This window comes from Prionailurus bengalensis, chromosome C1 (assembly GCF_016509475.1).
Source record: "Prionailurus bengalensis isolate Pbe53 chromosome C1, Fcat_Pben_1.1_paternal_pri, whole genome shotgun sequence".
NCBI lineage: Eukaryota > Metazoa > Chordata > Mammalia > Carnivora > Felidae > Prionailurus > Prionailurus bengalensis.
This window is the reverse complement of record NC_057345.1, coordinates 78210040-78229849: the sequence shown is the minus strand read 5'-3', so window position 1 is coordinate 78229849 and position 19810 is coordinate 78210040. Positions and strand designations below refer to the sequence as shown.

Here is a 19810-nt window from a genome sequence, read left to right as displayed (position 1 = left end):
AGGAACTTAATTAAAATAATTAAGAACTTACTATAAGAGAAGGATATATCACTGATCTGAGAGGATACAGTCTGTTATGAAAAGTGAAGCTATTTGATTTCATGGTAAAGTCTGCTCTGCTTACTAAGCATTATGGGAAGATCCCAAACAATTATTTATTTACTCTCTAGCTATTTGGCAGCCTCAACTATGTTGTAACAAATGGTTTTTATAGTACCTTCTTTACCTTTAGAAATACCTTTACAGCAGACACTGGTGGTACAGTAGATATAAAAAGAGATCTCTGACATGCTACTCATAAGTTCCTTTCTTTATCTTACAAGATTTTCTGGTGCTGTCCTCCCCAATCATAAGCCTAGGCCAGTGCAATAAAGCACCAAACTGCCAGTTAATGCCTTGACCCATCTCTCCAGGTGGGCATTGATGAGCCACCTTAGCATTATTTGTTTCAGGCTCCAGGGCACCAAAGCTGGTTAATACCAAATCTTATTCAAACTTAAAACGTTCTAATTTTAATAATTACCTTCTGCTTCCTGAAATGCCATCAGTTTCCACTGGATGTGTTACTGTTCTTTCCTCTCCTAAAATGTTTGATGCTGGACATTGTTAAAATTGCTAAATGCCACTCAATGACGTGCTTTAGTTTAAAGAATTCAAGTTTTGAAATGACACGAACCATCTTAATGTCACTCCACTAAGTATTATTTAAGTGTTGGGGGCTAGGTGGAAGGGAAGGGAAGAATATAGACAGCAAAGATTGAGGGTATAGATCCAAGTAGCTTTCACATTTAGGGGATAAATTATGGTTTCAGCTTTGAACAAAAAAAACAGACTTCATTAATATGATCATATAATATATGCACATCTACACAGCTATCTTAAATATTCAAATATGCACCTAAACTACATTATTCTACAATTTACATAAACTCTTAAGTATAATAAAATATGACATATATTAATGTTCTACTAAAAAATTCAAGGGCATTATCTTAGTTTTCTGATATAATAGCTCAGAATTTTAAAAATTCTCTGAATCTGAAGACACTAGGAAAAGGCATCAAAAATTTTTTTAACTAGAATGGTAACTAGACTTACTGTAGTCATTATTTTGCAAAGTACACAAATGCCAAATCACTATGTTGTACATCTGAAACTAATATTGTATGTCAGTTATACTGCAACAAAAAAAGGTCAAAACCATCCGATACAGTATGTTTCATAAAAGTCTTAGACTATGGACAGAAGAATAATTAATGACAGCCTAAAAGTCAGCATTTTGATTCTCATTCTACTTTTACATAGTTGACCTTCTAGAAACATAAAACATAAAACTGTTTATGAGTTCCTGGCCCTTGTAGTTAAAAGGCAAACATATACATTTTCACTATCAAGTTTAAGATCCCCTTTCAATTAGTGAAGAAGCTCTTCAGGTCTTGCAAATCTTAATGAAACTGAGCACTATAGTGACAACATATATGCTGTCAACTAATTTCTCCAGGGAACTGTGATAATATGCATAACCACCTTAAGAGAATCAAATTGGGTAATATATGTGAACTACTAAACAAATGCATATTATGCATGTTATGTAATATGTTCTATTGTCACATCTCCCCCAAAACCTCAACATAAAACTCTGATGGAAAAGTTTTTATTCTAGGGGCGCCTGGGTGGCTCGGTTGAGCATCTGACTTCAACTCAGGTCATAATCTTGCAGTTCGTTGAGTTAGAGCCCCTGTGTCTGGCTCTGTGCTGATTGACAGCTTAGAGCCTGGAGCCTGCTGTGGATTCTGTGTGTGTGTCTCTCTCTCTGCCCCCCTCCCCTGCTCGCTCTCTGTCTCTCTCTCAAAAATAAACATTAAAAAAAAGTTTTCATTTTAAACTAAGGCAAAAAATTTTAATTATAGAATAAAAGAGAGCTGGAATTGAATATTTGATTAAAGAGTTGGTTTAATATCCATCACCTCTCAAAGCACTGAGATAAATGCTCCAGATATAGCAAATGTTATCAGGAAGACAGTATAGACTAAGAAAAGTTTAATAAGCTGAATATGAATATAATACCATAATGCAAAACCAGAACGTTATGCCATATATATTGGAAAAAAATTACTGAAGATTTTTGAATTAGAAAACTAAATCACACTTCTGTTACACAGAACAGAGTTTAAAAAGGTAGTTGGAATTCACTACCTGCTTCTGTTACCTTATTTTATAGGAAAAAAGCATGTCCAGAGATGTTAAATGATTTGCCCAAACTTATCACCAAAAACATGGTCTGTTGGTTAAAAAACCAAAACCAAACAAACAAACAAACAAAAAAACCAAATAAGCAATTTGTCTTTGAACTAAAAAAATGTGCTCCCTTTACAGACTGCTTTGGCAATTTTCACTGAAGTGTCTGGTACTTATTTTAATATATAAACACAACCCAAGTACAAAAAGTGGAAACTGGGGTGCCTCAGTGGCTTGATTGGTTTAGCATCAAACTTCAGCTCAGGTTTGTGGGTTCAAGTCCCGCATTGGGCTTTGGGCTGACAGCTCAGAGCCTGAGGCCTGCTTCAGATTCTGTGGTCCCCCTTTCCCCAACACTCCCCCATTTGTGCTATCCCTCCCTCTCAAAAATAAATAAACATTTATAACAAAAAAAAAATTTAAAAGGTAGAAACAAAAAACCCCCTAGATCAATGGTTCTCAAACATAGCAGCGTATTAAAGTTACTTGGAATACTTAGATATCACATATATCTAGCCCCATTCTATAATTAATTCAGGTTTGGACACTAGTTTAAAAGTTTTGCAGGTGATTCTAACATACTGAGAAAATACTATTCTAGACAGCCTGCTTTTTCAGGAAGACCCATTTTTGAACAGATAATTTTTAAATACACAAGACAAAATTTATCACTCTTTTTCAAAGACTCAAGGCTCAAGTGTGGACCTCAATATATATAGGTTTTCAATCAAAGCTGGGTCTTTGAATTTATCTTTCTAGTGCTTTGAAAATACTTTAGTTGATGAGAAAGTCATCATAGTTTTAAAATTTTAAGTGATAAACTAATCATTTCTCTTAAATGCCAAAGAGTATTCCCCAACTGTCACTGTGTACTTCCTACATGCACTAAACCATTCTCCGCCTAAAAAAGGTATAACAAAATCTGGACTTGAACCAAGTCCATTTTGTCCTTTTTCCCCTTGCATGAAAAAAAAAATCATATCCTCATCACTTCTACAGAAAACCTAGGTTGTAAAACTAAAAAGAGAAATTGTTTTAGTCCTGTTTGTAAGTCACCCATAACTAAGGAAGTGTTTTTAAAAAGAAACTGTTAAAGGGCTTCATAAATTTCCTCCTCTGAATATTACACTGAAGCCAATAAAAGCAAAAAGTCTAATGAATGAAGTGACAAATTTACTTTGTCTTAATCAGGTGAAGAATTGATGCCATAACCACTGAGTTTGAGTGTAACTATTAAACAACTGAAATTATAAACATTCCTGAAAAATATTCCTTTTTTTGTTTTTAATGTTTATTTTATTTTTGAGAGAGAGAGAGAGATTCAGAGAGAGACAGAGCATGAACAGGGGAGGGGCAGAGAGAGACACACAGAATCTAAAGCTGGCTCCAGGCTCTGAGCTGTCAGCACAGAGCTTGACACAGGGCTCGAACCCACAAACCCTGAAATCATGACCTGAGCTGAAGTCGGACGCTTAACCGACTGAGCCACTCAGCTGCCCCCCTGAAAAATAATTCTATTCCACACTAATCAAGTATCTGAGCTAACATTTAGACAGTTCCTTAAGTTATTTTCTTTAAGATTTCAATTAAAAGTACTACCACCAATGAGCTGATCCCATTTGATTCTCAGTAATATTATCTATGGAATTGAATCTATTAGTTATATTCCTCCCTATTATATCACTCAAGATAGCCAAAGCTGTTGAGAATTAGAAAACTATCAGTAGGAAAAAAAAAAAAAAGAAAGAAAAAGAAGAAAACTCTCAATAGGTTTTGTGTATATACTAGCAAAGCCCAGCTAACATAGGATATAAGCATCTGGAATTCATTTTACTGTCAAATCTCATTTACATATTTGATCTGATATTTGATGATATTTTGAAGGTTATGAAAAATCATTTAGAAAAGGGTTACGTTTTTACCAATGTTTAATAAATGTTCTTGACTAAGCTACACATGACAATTTGCATACACTGATGTCAGTCAAGAAAATAATTTAAATGATAAAACCAAAACACAACAAATCTGCAGTCAAGTACTGCTTTTACTCCAAAGATATCTCATTTATATTTTTCAAAGATTTGGGATTTCATTCCAATTCCACCTTAGAACTGATTCAATATCTTATTTGAAATTTTAATTAAAGAATTTTTAAATAAAACTTTCCTTGGAAATCACAGCTTGGCCATTTAATTAATCTTATTTAATAAAGCAGAATTGAGCCTGTATTTTTCAAAAGTGCATAAAATAAGGTTTGAAAATACATGAAATATAATCATTTAAATAATGTGGAATAAACAACTGTAACACAATTTACAACACTTAAATGTTTTTCACAGATGTTACCACTCAAACATTTCACACATCTAAACAGAATGCTACTGCAGTAAAGACAGAGCAGCTCATAATAAGGATAATTAAAGAACTATGAATCAATATTAAGGAACTAATAAAAGTTAATTTAGAGCTCCATCCTTGATAACCAAAATTACAAAAGATTATGATTTTGCTAAGGAAATTGCATATAGCCAAACTGCTATAAAATTCTAGAAGGCAGGTATTAAAAAGATTAAGAAAAATTGCTAAAGATCAATATCTATCAGAAAAGTTTCCTCTATTAAAGTTTTGAAATGAAAATATATTCATATCTCCTATCTTGAATAATCAAAAGCCTTATTAACCAGAGTTATGGCAATGAAGATATTCTAACTCTAAGTTCTGAACAAACCACAATAAATTTAAAAGCTACAAAACCTTATATATTTTTTTCAGTTAATTTGTACTTATGTAACAGATAAAGTTTTTGCTGACATTCCTAATTTTCACAAATTGTATTTTCTCAGTAAGTAGCTCCATTTCCCTCTACCCTGAGACTTGATTTGGGATTTGTTGTCTGCTCTTTGGTAATGTCATATACATAACTAAGAATAGTAGATGCTTTTTACTATTTTGCATTAAGTATTATTATTGCTATGATCTGACTTCATTATTTTTCATAATTTACAATCCTTCCATTTATAGTTTTTGTCAAGGAAGTAAAAAATGTTCTTAGCTTACACATCAGAAGTAAAAAGCCTTATAGTATTTTAATGGGTACAAGTGAAGTTAATATTTAAGACAAAGGTCCTATTGCTTCATTTACTAATTTATTTTGTTAAGCAAATAAAGCAAAAACAAAAAAACAGGAGAGAACTTAATGCTCATTTAAGGTAAGCACTGAGTTTGCAATTTTTAACATGCATGTAAGTGTGTTTCCAAGTACACAGTTTGAATGTTTATAAAACAATAAAAATTTCAAAGAAATTCACAAACTCATACTATCATGTAAGAAAAACTGACCTTAGTGTCACAAACCTATATACTCTCATAATGTAGGTTGAAACATAACAATGTGCTACTTTGATTTTAACAGTGTTTTTAAAAACAGTACTTGTTATAGAAAGATAACATTAAACAAGGACATCAGTCATAAAATAAAAATTCAACACAAATGTGTTAAAAAAATTATAATTCTGAGGCCAAGTTATTCCACTGGAAATTTAGGAAACCATATATAAGAACCATTCTAAGAACACATAGTAGATGATAAACATCTTTCCTTCAAGCAGTGTGTTGGAAGAATCTATCAGAAACTGAAATTAAGGTATTTTATTGAAGCACTCTGTATATATCACTTTTCCACTAATCCTTAAGGCATTTATTGATCAGTAGCCAATATATAATTAGATAACTCAAACAGCTTTATCTTACAAATAAAAGACAAAGTGCTGTAACTTATTAGGCCACAAATGCTTTATTAGATGAAGTTACAAATGCTAATTATTACAATTTAAAATTCTAAATGCAACTTTAGTTTTCCAGCATCGTTTTATGCTTTATTGTCAAATATAAGAAAATAATGTATAATTACAGCCCTAAATCAATTTAAAAATTTTCTAGTATGACAAATCCAACAAAAATGTTTACCACTATATACTTTAGAAATGTCAAAACAAAATGCAGCAATCAGCACCACATAAATGCAAACTGGTCTGAACAGAACCAAAAGTGAAACAAAAGGGACTACAAGCCAGCAAGCCCTTACTACCACAGTGAAATAAGAGGGGTGTTCTTACAAAAGGTAAGAATCCCTGATGTGACAATATTCTGTGTAGGATTTTTTTTTTTTTTAAAGAGAACTGAATCTCATGGCAAACAAGAAGCATCTCATTCAAAATAAAGCAAAATCTGGGATAGAAAAGTGCTCCATATTCTGAACATGCCTTCTGGTGGATAATGATGGAATGCCACTTGGGCATCCTTGGGCAGTGATTACTTGTCAACTACATGACCATCAGTGAAACAGCACAAACAAAACACGAATGAGTTAAGCTTGATACAGTTGATGAAAATATACCCAAGATAATATGGTACTTCAGCATAACTGGAAATCTCAATTTGAAGTACATTTTTCTATGAATGGAAGATAATATTCTACAATGAAGAAAACACAGAAGTGAATAAAATTCTCCTTTAAACATTTTCTGGGATGACTGGTTTAATTCAAAATGATGAAATCATTCAATATATTCAGTCAGAATATATTGTCACAATGGGACATAACTGCAACATTAGAGTAGTCTGATACATCATAGAGAGTAAATGTTCTCAAATAATCCTTTATAAAAAAATGAAGACTGGAATTTTATTATTTGTTATTTTCTCGCATTAAGATCTGGTGTTATATATTAAGAAACTATCCCACCTTTAGTAAACTTATTTTCGATGTTACACACCTCTAAGTCACATATGTGTAATATGAAGTTTCATTTTACACAGCATCTTTTAAAGAAAATAGTAAGATTTTCAACATGCAATTCAATAATAAGTGTGGCATCCAAACCATAGGTTCTGGGTAAGTGACAGACGTTTCTTAAAAATCGAAGTCTCAATAGTACAAGGAAAAAATTTCCGCACAAACACAAGTACACTTAAGGGGACAGCTAACCTGATTCAGAATCACTGCTGTCTGAGGAGCCTGAATCACTGCTACTGCTTTCAGTCTCCGAGGAGCTGCTGCTGCTGCTGCTGCTGCTGCTGCTGCTACTGCTTTCGCTTAATCGGGAACCACTTTCAACAGCCTTGGATGACTGCGTCTTCTCAGCTACAAAATAGGGAAGTACATTACAAGGCTACCAGAATTACACAATCAAAGGAACATTTAAAGGACTGCCACCTACATTTTGGTTGACGTTTTCTACAGTTTAACTGATTATTGACCTCTAGTAACCGCTTTTCCAACTCCTGTTTTTTCTGTGAATGAAATTCTTCTCTGGACTTCATTATCTTCTTACCTATGGGATTTAAGAGGAAAAAAGAGTATCACCAAAAACAAAAACAAATACCAGACTGACTTCTACTGCTACACAGAAATACATACCATGAGGCTTTAGTGGTCTTTTTCTTAGACACGCAGCAACATACTTTTCTAGTTCTCTCAGTGTTGATGCTTTTAGTGTTTCAAAGTCTATCTCTATCTCATCAGGGTTGGAATTTCTCAGTGAAGGCTCTCTTGATTGTATTATATGAACAACCCGCCCAAGTTTATCTCCAGGGAGTTTGTTTATATCCAAGCTTAACTGCCTTTTCTCATCATAGTTCATAGGTTTAGCATTAGCATCATCTTCAGGTTTCAGAGCCAACACCTGCTGTTTCCTCTTCTTTGGCTGACTAAACAAAAATTAAATTTAATCAAAATTATTTGAGATAATATTATGATTTGAATAAGGCATTTTTAATAAAAGATACTTACTTGCTTTTAGACTTTTCCTTTAATTTCATTTGCTTAAACTTTTTCCTTGGATTTTCATCTCTGTTATTAACCTTTTCTTTCTTCTTTTCCCTTTTAGACTTATTCTTTTTCTTTAGCTTACGGAAAGGTACTTGGGATAGAACTTGTAGCTGTTGATGAACAGCTTTCAGCTGATAAAGAAAAAATTCTTTAAACATTCACGGCTCTAAGTAAAGACATCAGAAAAAAAATGAAGGCACTGAAAAGTCAGGACTATCCTGAAATTCATGTCCTTCAGGTTCTTATTTCATTTCACGAATTCATTATTTTGAAGGGCATACACTAAATTAGAAATACTATCATGTGCTCAACCCATAAACTTAGGTATTCATCTATAACCAGACCATGAAAATTAAATTTCCAGTAATCTTAACTTTTTAATTGTTTTTTTCAGGCTTGAGTTTAGAGAAGGTTAACCTTTTATCACAAAAGGTAGCAATGTTAAAATCTCATCCATAAAATATCTTGGATTACATCATATAAATCATTTCAATGAGAATCAATTCATTGGGGTTAAGAATATAAATAACAGAATTTTAAGATATATAGACCTTTGGGTAAGAAAGACTATTAAACATTATAAATGTGCCAATGAGTAAATAAAGCCACAGTTGCTAAGTGATCTAAATGTAACAGCTTTTAATCTACAAAAAGCATTTTAAAATAGATCTGCATCAAGAGCTCACAAAAATACCAAAACTTTTACCAATACAATCAACTACCTGCTCCTGAAGTTTTGCAAGACGTTGAACTCGTTCATCTTCAGAATCACCAGAAGAGTTATCTTCAGAGGAAGCTTCACTTCTGCTTTCTCTATCATGGACTTCTGTGGTATCTGTTTTGATGTAGCATACAGGCATACTCTCAACAGGTTCATCTGGGATCTTTGCAAAATGCATTTCAAAGACATCCTATAATGGAAAATTAGACTATAAACATTTTCTGTATTTCCAATTTAATGCAGCAATAACACCTTTCAACAAAAGTGTCACATTTTGATAATTCTATTTTTCCTTGTGGTAATCGTTATATAATATACACATCAAGTCATTATGTTGTATACCTTAAACTTACACAATGTTAATTTACCAAAGAAGAAATATAAGACTCGTGCGTCCTTGCTTGCTAACCTTAGCAACTTTTCTCTTCTCTTCTAGGTCTCTTCTAAGACAGACCTCTCAAATTGTGTAGAGAATGTTCTTTCAAGGATCTCCTGCCCCATGTTTTGATCCATCATTCCACTACCTCCCACTGGGTCAGCCTCAACAGTCCTCGAGCTTTCCCTTCAGGGAGACATGGGCTCCAGTCAATCCTATCTCAGTTATCTACTATCCCCTCTTCGCTAATATTTCTCCAATATCTTCTATGTGCACAGCAGCCTCATAAAAAGATGTGCTAATGTATGCTATACCTCAAAAACAAACAAACAATCTCTACACTTTAATAAATTGTGCTTTATTTTGGGAAGTAGGGTGTTCTTTGTCTTTTAAGTTATGGTTTAAAAATTTCCAAACTGTTCAGAAGAAACTCACTTTCAGGAACATGGAAGATGGCAGCGTAGGAGGATGCTGGGCTCACCTCATCCTGCTGATCGCTTAGATTCCACCCACATCTGCCTAAATGACCCAGAAAACTGCCAGAAGACTAGCAGAACGGACTCTCCGGAGCCAAGCATAGACGAGAGGCCCACGGAAGAGGGTCGGAAGGGTGGAGAGGCAGTGCGCGCTACATGGACTGGTGGGAGGGAGCAGCTGGCCCACCTGGCAAGGCAGAGCCCCTGAGTCTGGCTTGCAAAGCGGAGAGGCCGGATGGAGTATGTTCTGACAGCCAGCAGGACTTAACATCTGGAATGTTATAAGTCAACAGCTTTGCTCCGAGAGTGGGAGGGCTAGAGGACAACGGGAGGGAGAGTTGTTGAGCTCTGGAGAACAGAGCTCAGCTTGGCGGGGAACAAAGGTGCTCGCCAGCGCCATCTCCCTTGCCCATCCCCCAGCCAAAATCCCAAAGGGAACCAGATCCTGTCACAGAACTTGCTTGCACCGCAAACACCCAATGCTGTGCTTCTGCGGATCCATCCCGCCAACGGGTCTGCCTCCCTCCCAGTGCTGCAGGGCCTCTCCTGCAGGGGACCACCTACAGCAAAGTAAGCTGAGCCTGCCACTCCTGCCCCTGTGCACCTTGCGGATCCACCCTGGCTAATACGCCAGATCCCATCAAAGCAGCACCACAACTGTGCCTGGCAGTGTTGCAAGCAGCCCAGACAAGGGCCAGACCACTCCACAGTGAGTCCTGCCCCTGGGAGAGGGGAAGATAAGATACACACCAGTCTGACTGTGGCCCCAGCGGTGGGCTGGGGACAGACATCGGGTCTGACTATGGCCCTGCCCAGCAACACAAGTTACTCCAGACAGCACAGGGGAAGTGCCCTGCAGTTTGGCGCCACCCCAGGAACTACCCAAAATGATGAAACAGAAGAACTCGCCTCAAAAGAAACTACAGGAAGTAGTGACAGCTACCAAACTGATCAAAAATGATTTAGGCAATGTAATGGAACAAGAATTTAGACTAATAGTCATAACATTAATCACTAGGCTTGAAAAAAGCATAGAGGATAGCAGAGAATCTATTGCTACAGAGATCAAGGGACTAAGAAATAGTCATGAGGAGCTAAAAAATGCTATAAATGAGGTACAAAATAAAATGGAGGTGGCCATGTCATGGATTGAAGAAGCAGAAGAGAGAATGTGTGAATTAGACGATAAAATTATGGAAAAAGAGGAAGCTGAGAAAAAGATTAAAAAAATCCAGGAGTATGACGGGGGAATTACAGAACTAAGTGATGCAATCAAACGGAACAATATCCATATCACAGGAATTCCAGAAGAGAGAGAGAAAGGGGCTGAAGGTGTACTTGAACAAATCATAGCTGATAACTTCCCTGATCTGGGGAAGGAAACAGGCATCGAAATCCAAGAGGCACGGAGAACTCCCTTTAGACGTAACTTGAATCGATCTTCTGCAAGACATATCATAGTGAAACTGGCAAAATACAAGGATAAAGAGGGAATTCTGAAAGCAGCTAGGGATAAACAGGCTCTAACTTATAAAGGGAGACCCATAAGCCTAGTGGCAGACCTATCTACTGAAATTTGGCAGGCCAGAAAGGAATGGCAGGAAATCTTCAATATGATAAACAGAAAAAATATGCAGCCAAGAATTCTTTATCCAGCAAGTCTGTCATTCAGAATAGAAGGAGAGATAAAGGTCTTCCCAAACAAAAACTGAAGGAATTCATCACCACTAAACCAGCCCTACTGGAGATCCTAAGGGGGATTCCGTGAGTGAAATGTTGCAAGGACCACAAAGTACCAGAGACATCACTATAAGCATGAAACCTACAGACATCACAATGACTCTAAACCCGTATCTTTCAAAATAACACTGAATGTAAATGGACTAAATGCTCCAACCAAGACATAGGGTATCAGAATGGATAAAAAAACAAGACCCATCTATTTTCTGTCTACAAGAGACTCATTTTAGACCTGAGGACACCTTCAGATTGAAAGTGAGGGGATGGAGAACTATCTATCATGCTACTGGAAGTCAAAAGAAAGCTGGAGTAGCCATACGTATATCAGGCAAACTAGACTTTAAATTAAAGGCTGTAACAAGAGATGAAGAAGGGCATTATATAATGATCACAGGGTCTATCCATCAGGAAGAGCTAACAAATATAAATGTCTATGAGCCGATTATGGGAGCCCCCAAATATATAAAACAATCACAAACATAAGCTACCTTATTGATGAGAATGTGGTAACTCCAGGGGACTTTAATACTCCACTTACAACAATGGATAGATCATCTAGACACAGGATCAATAAAGAAACAAGGACCCTGAATGATACATTGGATCAGATGGACTTGACAGATGTATTAGAACTCTGCATCCCAAGGCAACAGAATATACTTTCTTCTCGAGTGCACATGGAACATTCTCCAAGATAGATCACATACTGGGTCACAAAACAGCCCTTCATAAGTATAAAAGAATTGAGATCATACCATGCACACTTTCAGACCACAATGGTATGAAACTTGAAATCAACCACAGGAAAAAGTCTGGAAAACCTCCAAAAGCATGGAGGTTAAAGAACACCCTACTAAAGAATGAATGGGTCAACCAGGCAATTAGAAAAGAAACTTAACAATATATGGGAACAAATGAAAATGAAAATACAACAATCCAAACGCTATGGGACGCAGCGAAGGCAGTCCTGAGAGGAAAATACATTGCAATCCAGGCCAATCTCAAGAAACAAGAAAAATCCCAAATACAAAATCTAACAGCACACCTAAAGGAACTAGAAGCAGAACAGCAAAGACACCCCAAACCCAGCAGCAGAAGAGAAATAATAAAGATCAGAGCAGAAATAAACAATATAGAATCTAAAAAAAACAGTAGAGCACATCAATGAAATCAAGAATTGGTTTTTGAAAAAATAAACAAAATTGATAAACCTCTAGCCAGGCTTCTCAAAAAGAAAAGGGAAAGAACCCAAATAGATAAAATCATCAATGAAAATGGAATTATTACAACCAATCCCTCAGAAATACAAGCAATTATCAAGGAATACTATGAAAAATTATATGCCAACAAACTGGACAACCTGGAAGAAATGGACAAATTCCTAAGCACCCACACACTTCCAAATCTCAAACAGGAAGAAATAGAAAATTTGAACAGACCCATAACCAGTGAAGAAACTGAATCAGTTATCAAAAACCTCCCAACAAATAAGAGTCCAAGACCAGATGACTTCCCTGGGGAATTCTACCAGACATTTAAAGCAGAGGTAATACTTATCCTTCTCAAGCTGTTCCAAAAAATAGAAAGGGAAGGAAAACTTCCAGACCCATTCTATGAAGCCAGCATTACTTTGATTCCCAAACCAGACAGAGACCCAGCAAAAAAAGAGAACTACAGGCCAATATCCCTGATGAATATGGATGCAAAAATTCTCAACAAGACACTAGCAAATTGAATTCAACAGCATATAAAAAGAATTATTCACCATGATCAAGTGGGATTCATTCCTGGGCTGCAGGGCTGGTTCAACATTCGCAAATCAATCAATGTGATACATCACATTAATAAAAGAAAAGAAAACCATATGATCCTGTCAATCGATGCAGAAAAAGCATTTGACAAAATTCAGCATCCTTTCTTAATAAAAACCTCAAGAAAGTTGGGATAGAAGGAAAATACTTAAACATCATAAAAGCCATTTATGAAAAGCCCACAGCTAATATCATCCTCAAAGGGGAAAAACTGAGAGCTTTCCCCCTGAGATCAGGAACACGACAGGGATGTCCACTCCCACCGCTGTTGTTTAACATAGTGTTGGAAGTTCTAGCATCAGCAATCAGACAACAAAAGGAAATCAAAGGCACCAAATTGGCAAAAATGAAGTCAAGCTTTCACATTTTGCAGGTGATGTGATATTATATGTGGAAAACCCAAGAGACTCCACCAAAAGTCTGCTAGAACATACCTGAACTCAGCAAAGTCACAGGATACAAAATCAATGTACAGAAATCAGTTGCATTCTTATACACTAATAATGAAGCAAAAGAAAGACAAAGAAACTGATCCCATTCACAATTGCACCAAGAATCATAAAATACCTAGGAATAAACCTAACCAAAGATGTAAAAGATCTGTATGCTGAAAATTTAAGAAAGCTTATGAAGGAAATTGAAGACAATACATAGAAATGGAAAAACATTCTGTGCTCATTGATTGGAAGAATAAATATTGTTAAAATGTCAATACTACACAAAACTATCTACACATTCAATGCAATCCCAATCAAAATTGCACCAGCATTCTTCTTGAAGCTACAACAAGCAATCCTAAAATTCCTATGGAACCACAAAAGACCACGAATAAACAAAGTAATATTGAAGAAGACCAAAGCGGGAGGCACCACAATCCCAGACTTTAGCCTCTACTACAAAGCTGTAATCATCAAGACAGCATGGTATTGGCACAAGAACAGACACTCAGATCAATTGAACAGAATAGAGAACCCAGAATTGGACCCACAAAAGTATGGCCAACTAATCTTTGACAAAGCAGGAAAGAATACCCAATAAAAAAGACAGTCTCTAACAAATGGTGCAGGGAGAACTGGACAGCAACATGCAGAAGAATGAAACTAGACCACTTTCTTACACCATTCACAAAAATAAATTCAAAATGGATAAAGGACCTGAATGTGAGACAGGAAACCATCAAAACCCTAGAGGAGAAAGCAGGAAAAAACCTCTCTGACCTCAGCTGCAGCAATTATTTACTTGACACATCCCCAAAGGCAAGGGAATTAAAAACAAAAATGAACTATTGGGACCTCATGAAGATAAAAAGCTTCTGCACTGCAAAGGAAATAATCAACAAACTAAAAGGCAACCAATGGAATGGGAAAAGATATTTGCAACTGTCATATTGGACAAAGGGCTAGTATACAAAATCTATAAAGAATTCCCCAAACTCAACACCTGAAAAACAAATAATCCAGTCGCTCCTGGATGCTCTGGACAAACAAAAGACGCTCAATGTCGCTCCTCATCAGGGAAATACAAATCAAAACCACACTGAGATACCACCTCACGCCAGTCAGAGTGGCCAAAATGAACAAATCAGGAGACTATAGATACTGGTGAGGATGTGGAGAAACGGGAACCCTCTTGCACTGTTGGTGGGAATGCAAACTGGTACAGCCACTCTGGCAAAAAGTGTGGAGGTTCCTCAAAAAATTAAAAATGGATCTATGCTATAACCCAGCAATAGCACTACTAGGAATTTACCCAAGGGATACAGGAGTGCTGATGCATAGGGGCACTTGTACCCCAATATTTAGAGCATCACTTTCAACAATAGCCAAATTATGGAAAGAGCCTAAATGTCCATCAACTGATTAATGGATAAAGAAATTGTAGGGGCGCCTGGGTGGCGCAGTCGGTTAAGCGTCCGACTTCAGCCAGGTCACGATCTCGTGGTCCGTGAGTTCGAGCCCCGCGTCAGGCTCAGGGCTGATGGCTCAGAGCCTGGAGCCTGTTTCCGATTCTGTGTCTCCCTCTCTCTCTGCCCCTCCCCCGTTCATGCTCTGTCTCTCTCTGTCCCAAAAATAAATAAATGTTGAAAAACAAAATTAAAAAAAAAAAAAAAAGAAAGAAATTGTGGTTTATATACACAATGGAATACTACATGGCAATGAGAAAGAATGAAATATGGCCTTTTCTAGCAACGTGGATGGAACTGGAGAGTGTTATGCTAAGTGAAATAAGTCATACAGAGAAAGACAGATACCATATGTTTTCACTCTTATGTGGATCCTGAGAAACTTAACAGAAGACCATGGGGGAGGGGAAGGAATAAATAAAGGTTAGAGAGGGAGGGAGCCAAACCATAAGAGAGTTAAAAACTGAGAACAAACTGAGAGTTGATGGGGGTGGGAGGGAGGGGACAGTGGGTGATGGGTACTGAGGAGGGCACCTGTTGGGATGAGCACTGTGTGTTGTATGGAAACCAATTTGACAATAAATTTGATGTTAAAAAAAAATTAAAAAAAAAAAAGAAGAAATTCACTTTCAGAGCACACCTATCAACTTACCTGGAGTGTTCTTGCCATTGTCACTACTTCATGGTCTGGAGGATTGTACTTGTAGCAATTCATGAACATTAATCTAACATCTGCCGCAAATTCATATGCATCTTTATATTCTTGGTTGTCCATTTTTCCCTAAATTAAGGAAAAATTACAGGATTCACAAACAACATAGTTCAAAAATTATTTGAGCACCTACATTACGAAATAGTTCAAATAACAGAAGAACATAGACAATACCAGAAACAGATACCCACCCTCCAAATTTGACATATGTAAAAATTCTGCTATATTTGTTTTGGTATTTTTTGACTTTGAAAATATCCAATGAATTTTGACAAGCAGAGATAAGGAAGGAGGACATTCCAAGTAAAAACAAAAACAAAAACAAAAAACAGAAACAAAATCACAAAAGCAGGGAAACAGTGCATTTCCAGGTAATCTTGGATAGACAAGTTTGATCCTAGGAAAGTGGTGAAAAGATAAATTCCTTAAATGAACCCTGAACATCTAAACGAAAGGTTTTTACTAAAATTCTCCTAAAAATGAAAAGACGTAAAAAATTGAACAGAATTGGTAAAAGGAAGGAAATAATAAAGATCAAAGCTGAAATAAATGAAAGACAAAAACAAACACAAACAAACAAAAATTACAGGTCAATATCCCTGATGAATACAGATGCAAAAATCCTTAACGAAGATTAGCAAAATTCATTCACCATGAGCAAATGGGATTTACTCCAGGAATGCAAGGATGATTCAATAATCTTATACAACATGTGAACAAAATGAAGGATAAAAACCATATGGCCATCTCAATAAATGCAGAAAAAAATTGACAAACTTCAACATCTTTTCATGATAAAACTCTCAACAAAGTGGGCTTAAAGAGAACATACCTCAACATAATAAAGACCATATATGAAAAACCCAGTTAACACCATACTCAATAGGAAAAACTTAAAGCTTTCCATTTAAGACCACAAAGACAAGAATGTCCATTCTCACCACTTTTACTCAATATAGTACTGAAAATCCTAACCACAGTAACTAGACAAGAAAAAGTAAAAGGCACTCAAAGTGGTACAGAAAAAGTAAAACTCACTATTTGTATATGACATGATACTATATACAGAAAACCCTAAAAACTCCACCAAAGAACTATAAGAATAAATGAATTCAGTAAAGTTGCAGGATACAAAATTAATATACAGAAACATACTGCCTCTATATGCTAATACTGAAGTAGCAGAAAGAAAAATTAAGAAAAACAATCCTATTTATAACTGCATCAAAAAGCAAAAACAAAAACAAATTCCCTAAAAATAAATTTCACCAATAGAGTGAAAGACCTTTACTTTGAAAATTATAAGACACTGATGAAAGAAATGTCTTTTCACAAATGAAAAGATAAACCATGCTCAGAAATTTGAAGAATTAATATTGTTAAAATATCCATATCACCCAAAGAAATCCACAGATTCAATACAATCCTGATGAAAATGCTAATCATAATTTTCATAGAACTAGAACAAACAATCCTAAACCACAAAGACCTTGAATAGCCAAGGCAATCTTAAGAAAGAGGACCGGGAAGACTGGGTGGCTCAGTTGGTTAAGTGTCAGACTCTTGGTTTCAGCTCAAGTCATGATCTCACGATTTTTGTGGGTTCGAACCCTGCATTGGGCTCTGTGCTGACAGTGCAAAGCCTGCTTGGGATTCTCTCTCTCCCTTTCTCTCTGCCCCTCCCCACTCACACTGTCACTATTTCTCTCTCAAAAATAAATGTAAAAAAAAAATGAACAAAGCTAGAGGAATCACAATCCCAGATTTCAAAATATACTACCAAGCTATAATAATCAAAATAGTGTGGTATTGACACAAAAATAGACCCATAAATCAGTGGAGCAGGATAGAGAGAGCCCAGAAATAAACCCACACTTACATAGTCAATCTATGACAAAGGAGTCAAGAATATACAGTAGAGAATAGACTCTCTTCAAATGGTACTGAGGTAACTGGACCACTACATGCAGAAGAATGAAAACTGAAACATTTCGTACACCATACACAAAAATTCAAAAACGGATTAAAGACCTAAATAAAACCATAAAACTCCTAGAAGAAAACACAGGCAGTAATCTCTTGGACATGGGCCTTAGCAACATTTTTTTGGATGTGTCCTCAGGCAAGGGAAACAAAAGCAAAAATAAAGTACATCAGATGAAAAACCTTTTACACAATGAAGGATATCATCAACAAAACAAAAATGCAACCAACTGAATGGGAGAAGATACTTGCAAATGATTCATCTGATAAGGGGTTAATATCTGAGATATATAAATAATTCATATAAGGAAACAAAAACACTAAATCAAAAAATATATATGCATCTCTGTTTATTGCACTATTATTTACATAGTCAAGGTATGGATGCAACCTCAGTGTTTATCAACAGATGAATGGATAAAGAATATGTCACACAGACAGTCACACACTCACATACACACACATATATCACACACAGCCATAAAAAAGGATGAGATCTTGCCATCTCTAACAACATGGATGGACCTACAAGGTATTATGTTAAGCAAAATAAGACAGAGAGACAAATACCATATCATTTCACTCGTATGTTGCATTTAAAAAACAAAACACACACACACACACACACACACACACACTTACTTTTCTCACATGTATAAAGTTGCTCCTTCCCTCCAATAAGACCAAAGTTACTGGGGATTGGATAACATTAGCTAAAATAAAACCAAGAAGTCAGAGGAGGAGTTCAGATATGTCAACTCCATACAAACCTAGCTTTTGTGTATATTTAAAAACGGTACTGGGGTGCCTGGGTGGCTCAGTCGGGCGTCCGACTTCGGCTTAGGTCATGATCTCACAGTTCGTGGGTTTGAGCCCCATGTCGGGCTCTGTGCTGACAGCTCAGAGCCTGGAGCCTGTTTCAGATTCTGTGTTTCCCTCTCTCTCTGCCCCTCCCCTGTTCACACTCTGTCTCTGTCTCAAGAATAAATAAACATAAAAAAAAAAAATTTAAAGACGGTACTTACAAGGCACATCCAAAACAATTCCTCTGACTTTCAAAGAGACTAGTATTTGGTTCACATGTGAAAACAAAGTCTCAATTATTCTCAAAGTGCCATTAGTAGGTTTTAAAACTTACCCCTCAGAATAGAAGTAAATGGTGTAAGACTTCTCAACCTGTGTGCCCATATGAGAACAGAAAATGAAAAGATCAAGAAGCAGCTTTTAGGAGAATTGTTCTATCAAGTGCCGGGGTTATAAAATATTTTAGGAATATTTCTGATACTTCTCAAGCAAACTTACAGGGCTTAAATTATAATAACTTCATTATGTGTTCAAATACACCTAAACATTTTGTTTATAAAGAAAAATGTGGGAAGACAGTGATGTAGAAAGAACAAATATTGTTAAAAGGTCTATACTACCCAAAGCAATCTACACACTCAGTGCAATCCCTATCAAAATAACACCAACATTCTTCACAGAGCTAGAGCAAACAATCCTAAAATTTGTATGGAACCAGAAAAGACCCCAAATAGCCAAAGTAATGTTGAAAAAGAAAACCAAATCGGAGGCATCACAATCCCACACTTTAACCTGTATTACAAAGCTAGAACCATCAAGACAGTATGGTATCGGCACAAAAACAGACACACAGAACAATGGAATAGAGAACCCAGAAATGGACCCACAAATATATGGCCAACTAATCTTCCACAAAGCAGGAAAGAGTATCCAGTGGAAAGAAGACAGTCTCTTTAGCAAATGGTGCTGGGATAATTAGACAGCAACATGAAGAAGAATGAAACTGGACCACTTTCTTACACCATACACAAAAGTAAATTCAAAATGGATGAAAGATCTAAATGTGAGACAGGAAACCATCAAAATCGTATAGGAGAAAACAGGCAGCAACCTCTCTGACCTAGCCCACAGCAACTTCTTGCTTGATATGTCTCCAGAGGCAAGGAAAATAAAAGCAAAAATGAACTATTGGGACCTCATAAAGATAAAAGGCTTG

The 19810-nt window shown here is 36.2% G+C and overlaps 1 protein-coding gene across 4 annotated transcripts in view; it reads right to left on the bottom strand.

Moving 5' to 3' along the window:
- BRDT (bromodomain testis associated) overlaps positions 1 to 19810 on the bottom strand; it is an 80165-nt gene that overhangs the window by 35461 nt on the left and 24894 nt on the right. For all 4 annotated transcript variants that reach the window (XM_043575559.1, XM_043575558.1, XM_043575560.1 and 1 more), the window contains 6 exons: positions 15748 to 15876; positions 8791 to 8979; positions 8030 to 8199; positions 7658 to 7947; positions 7458 to 7571; positions 7226 to 7381 (listed from right to left, as the gene is read on the bottom strand). In XM_043575559.1, the coding sequence (XP_043431494.1) occupies positions 7226 to 7381; positions 7458 to 7571; positions 7658 to 7947; positions 8030 to 8199; positions 8791 to 8979; positions 15748 to 15876 (1048 nt within the window). The remainder of the gene's footprint in view (positions 1 to 7225; positions 7382 to 7457; positions 7572 to 7657; positions 7948 to 8029; positions 8200 to 8790; positions 8980 to 15747; positions 15877 to 19810) is intronic.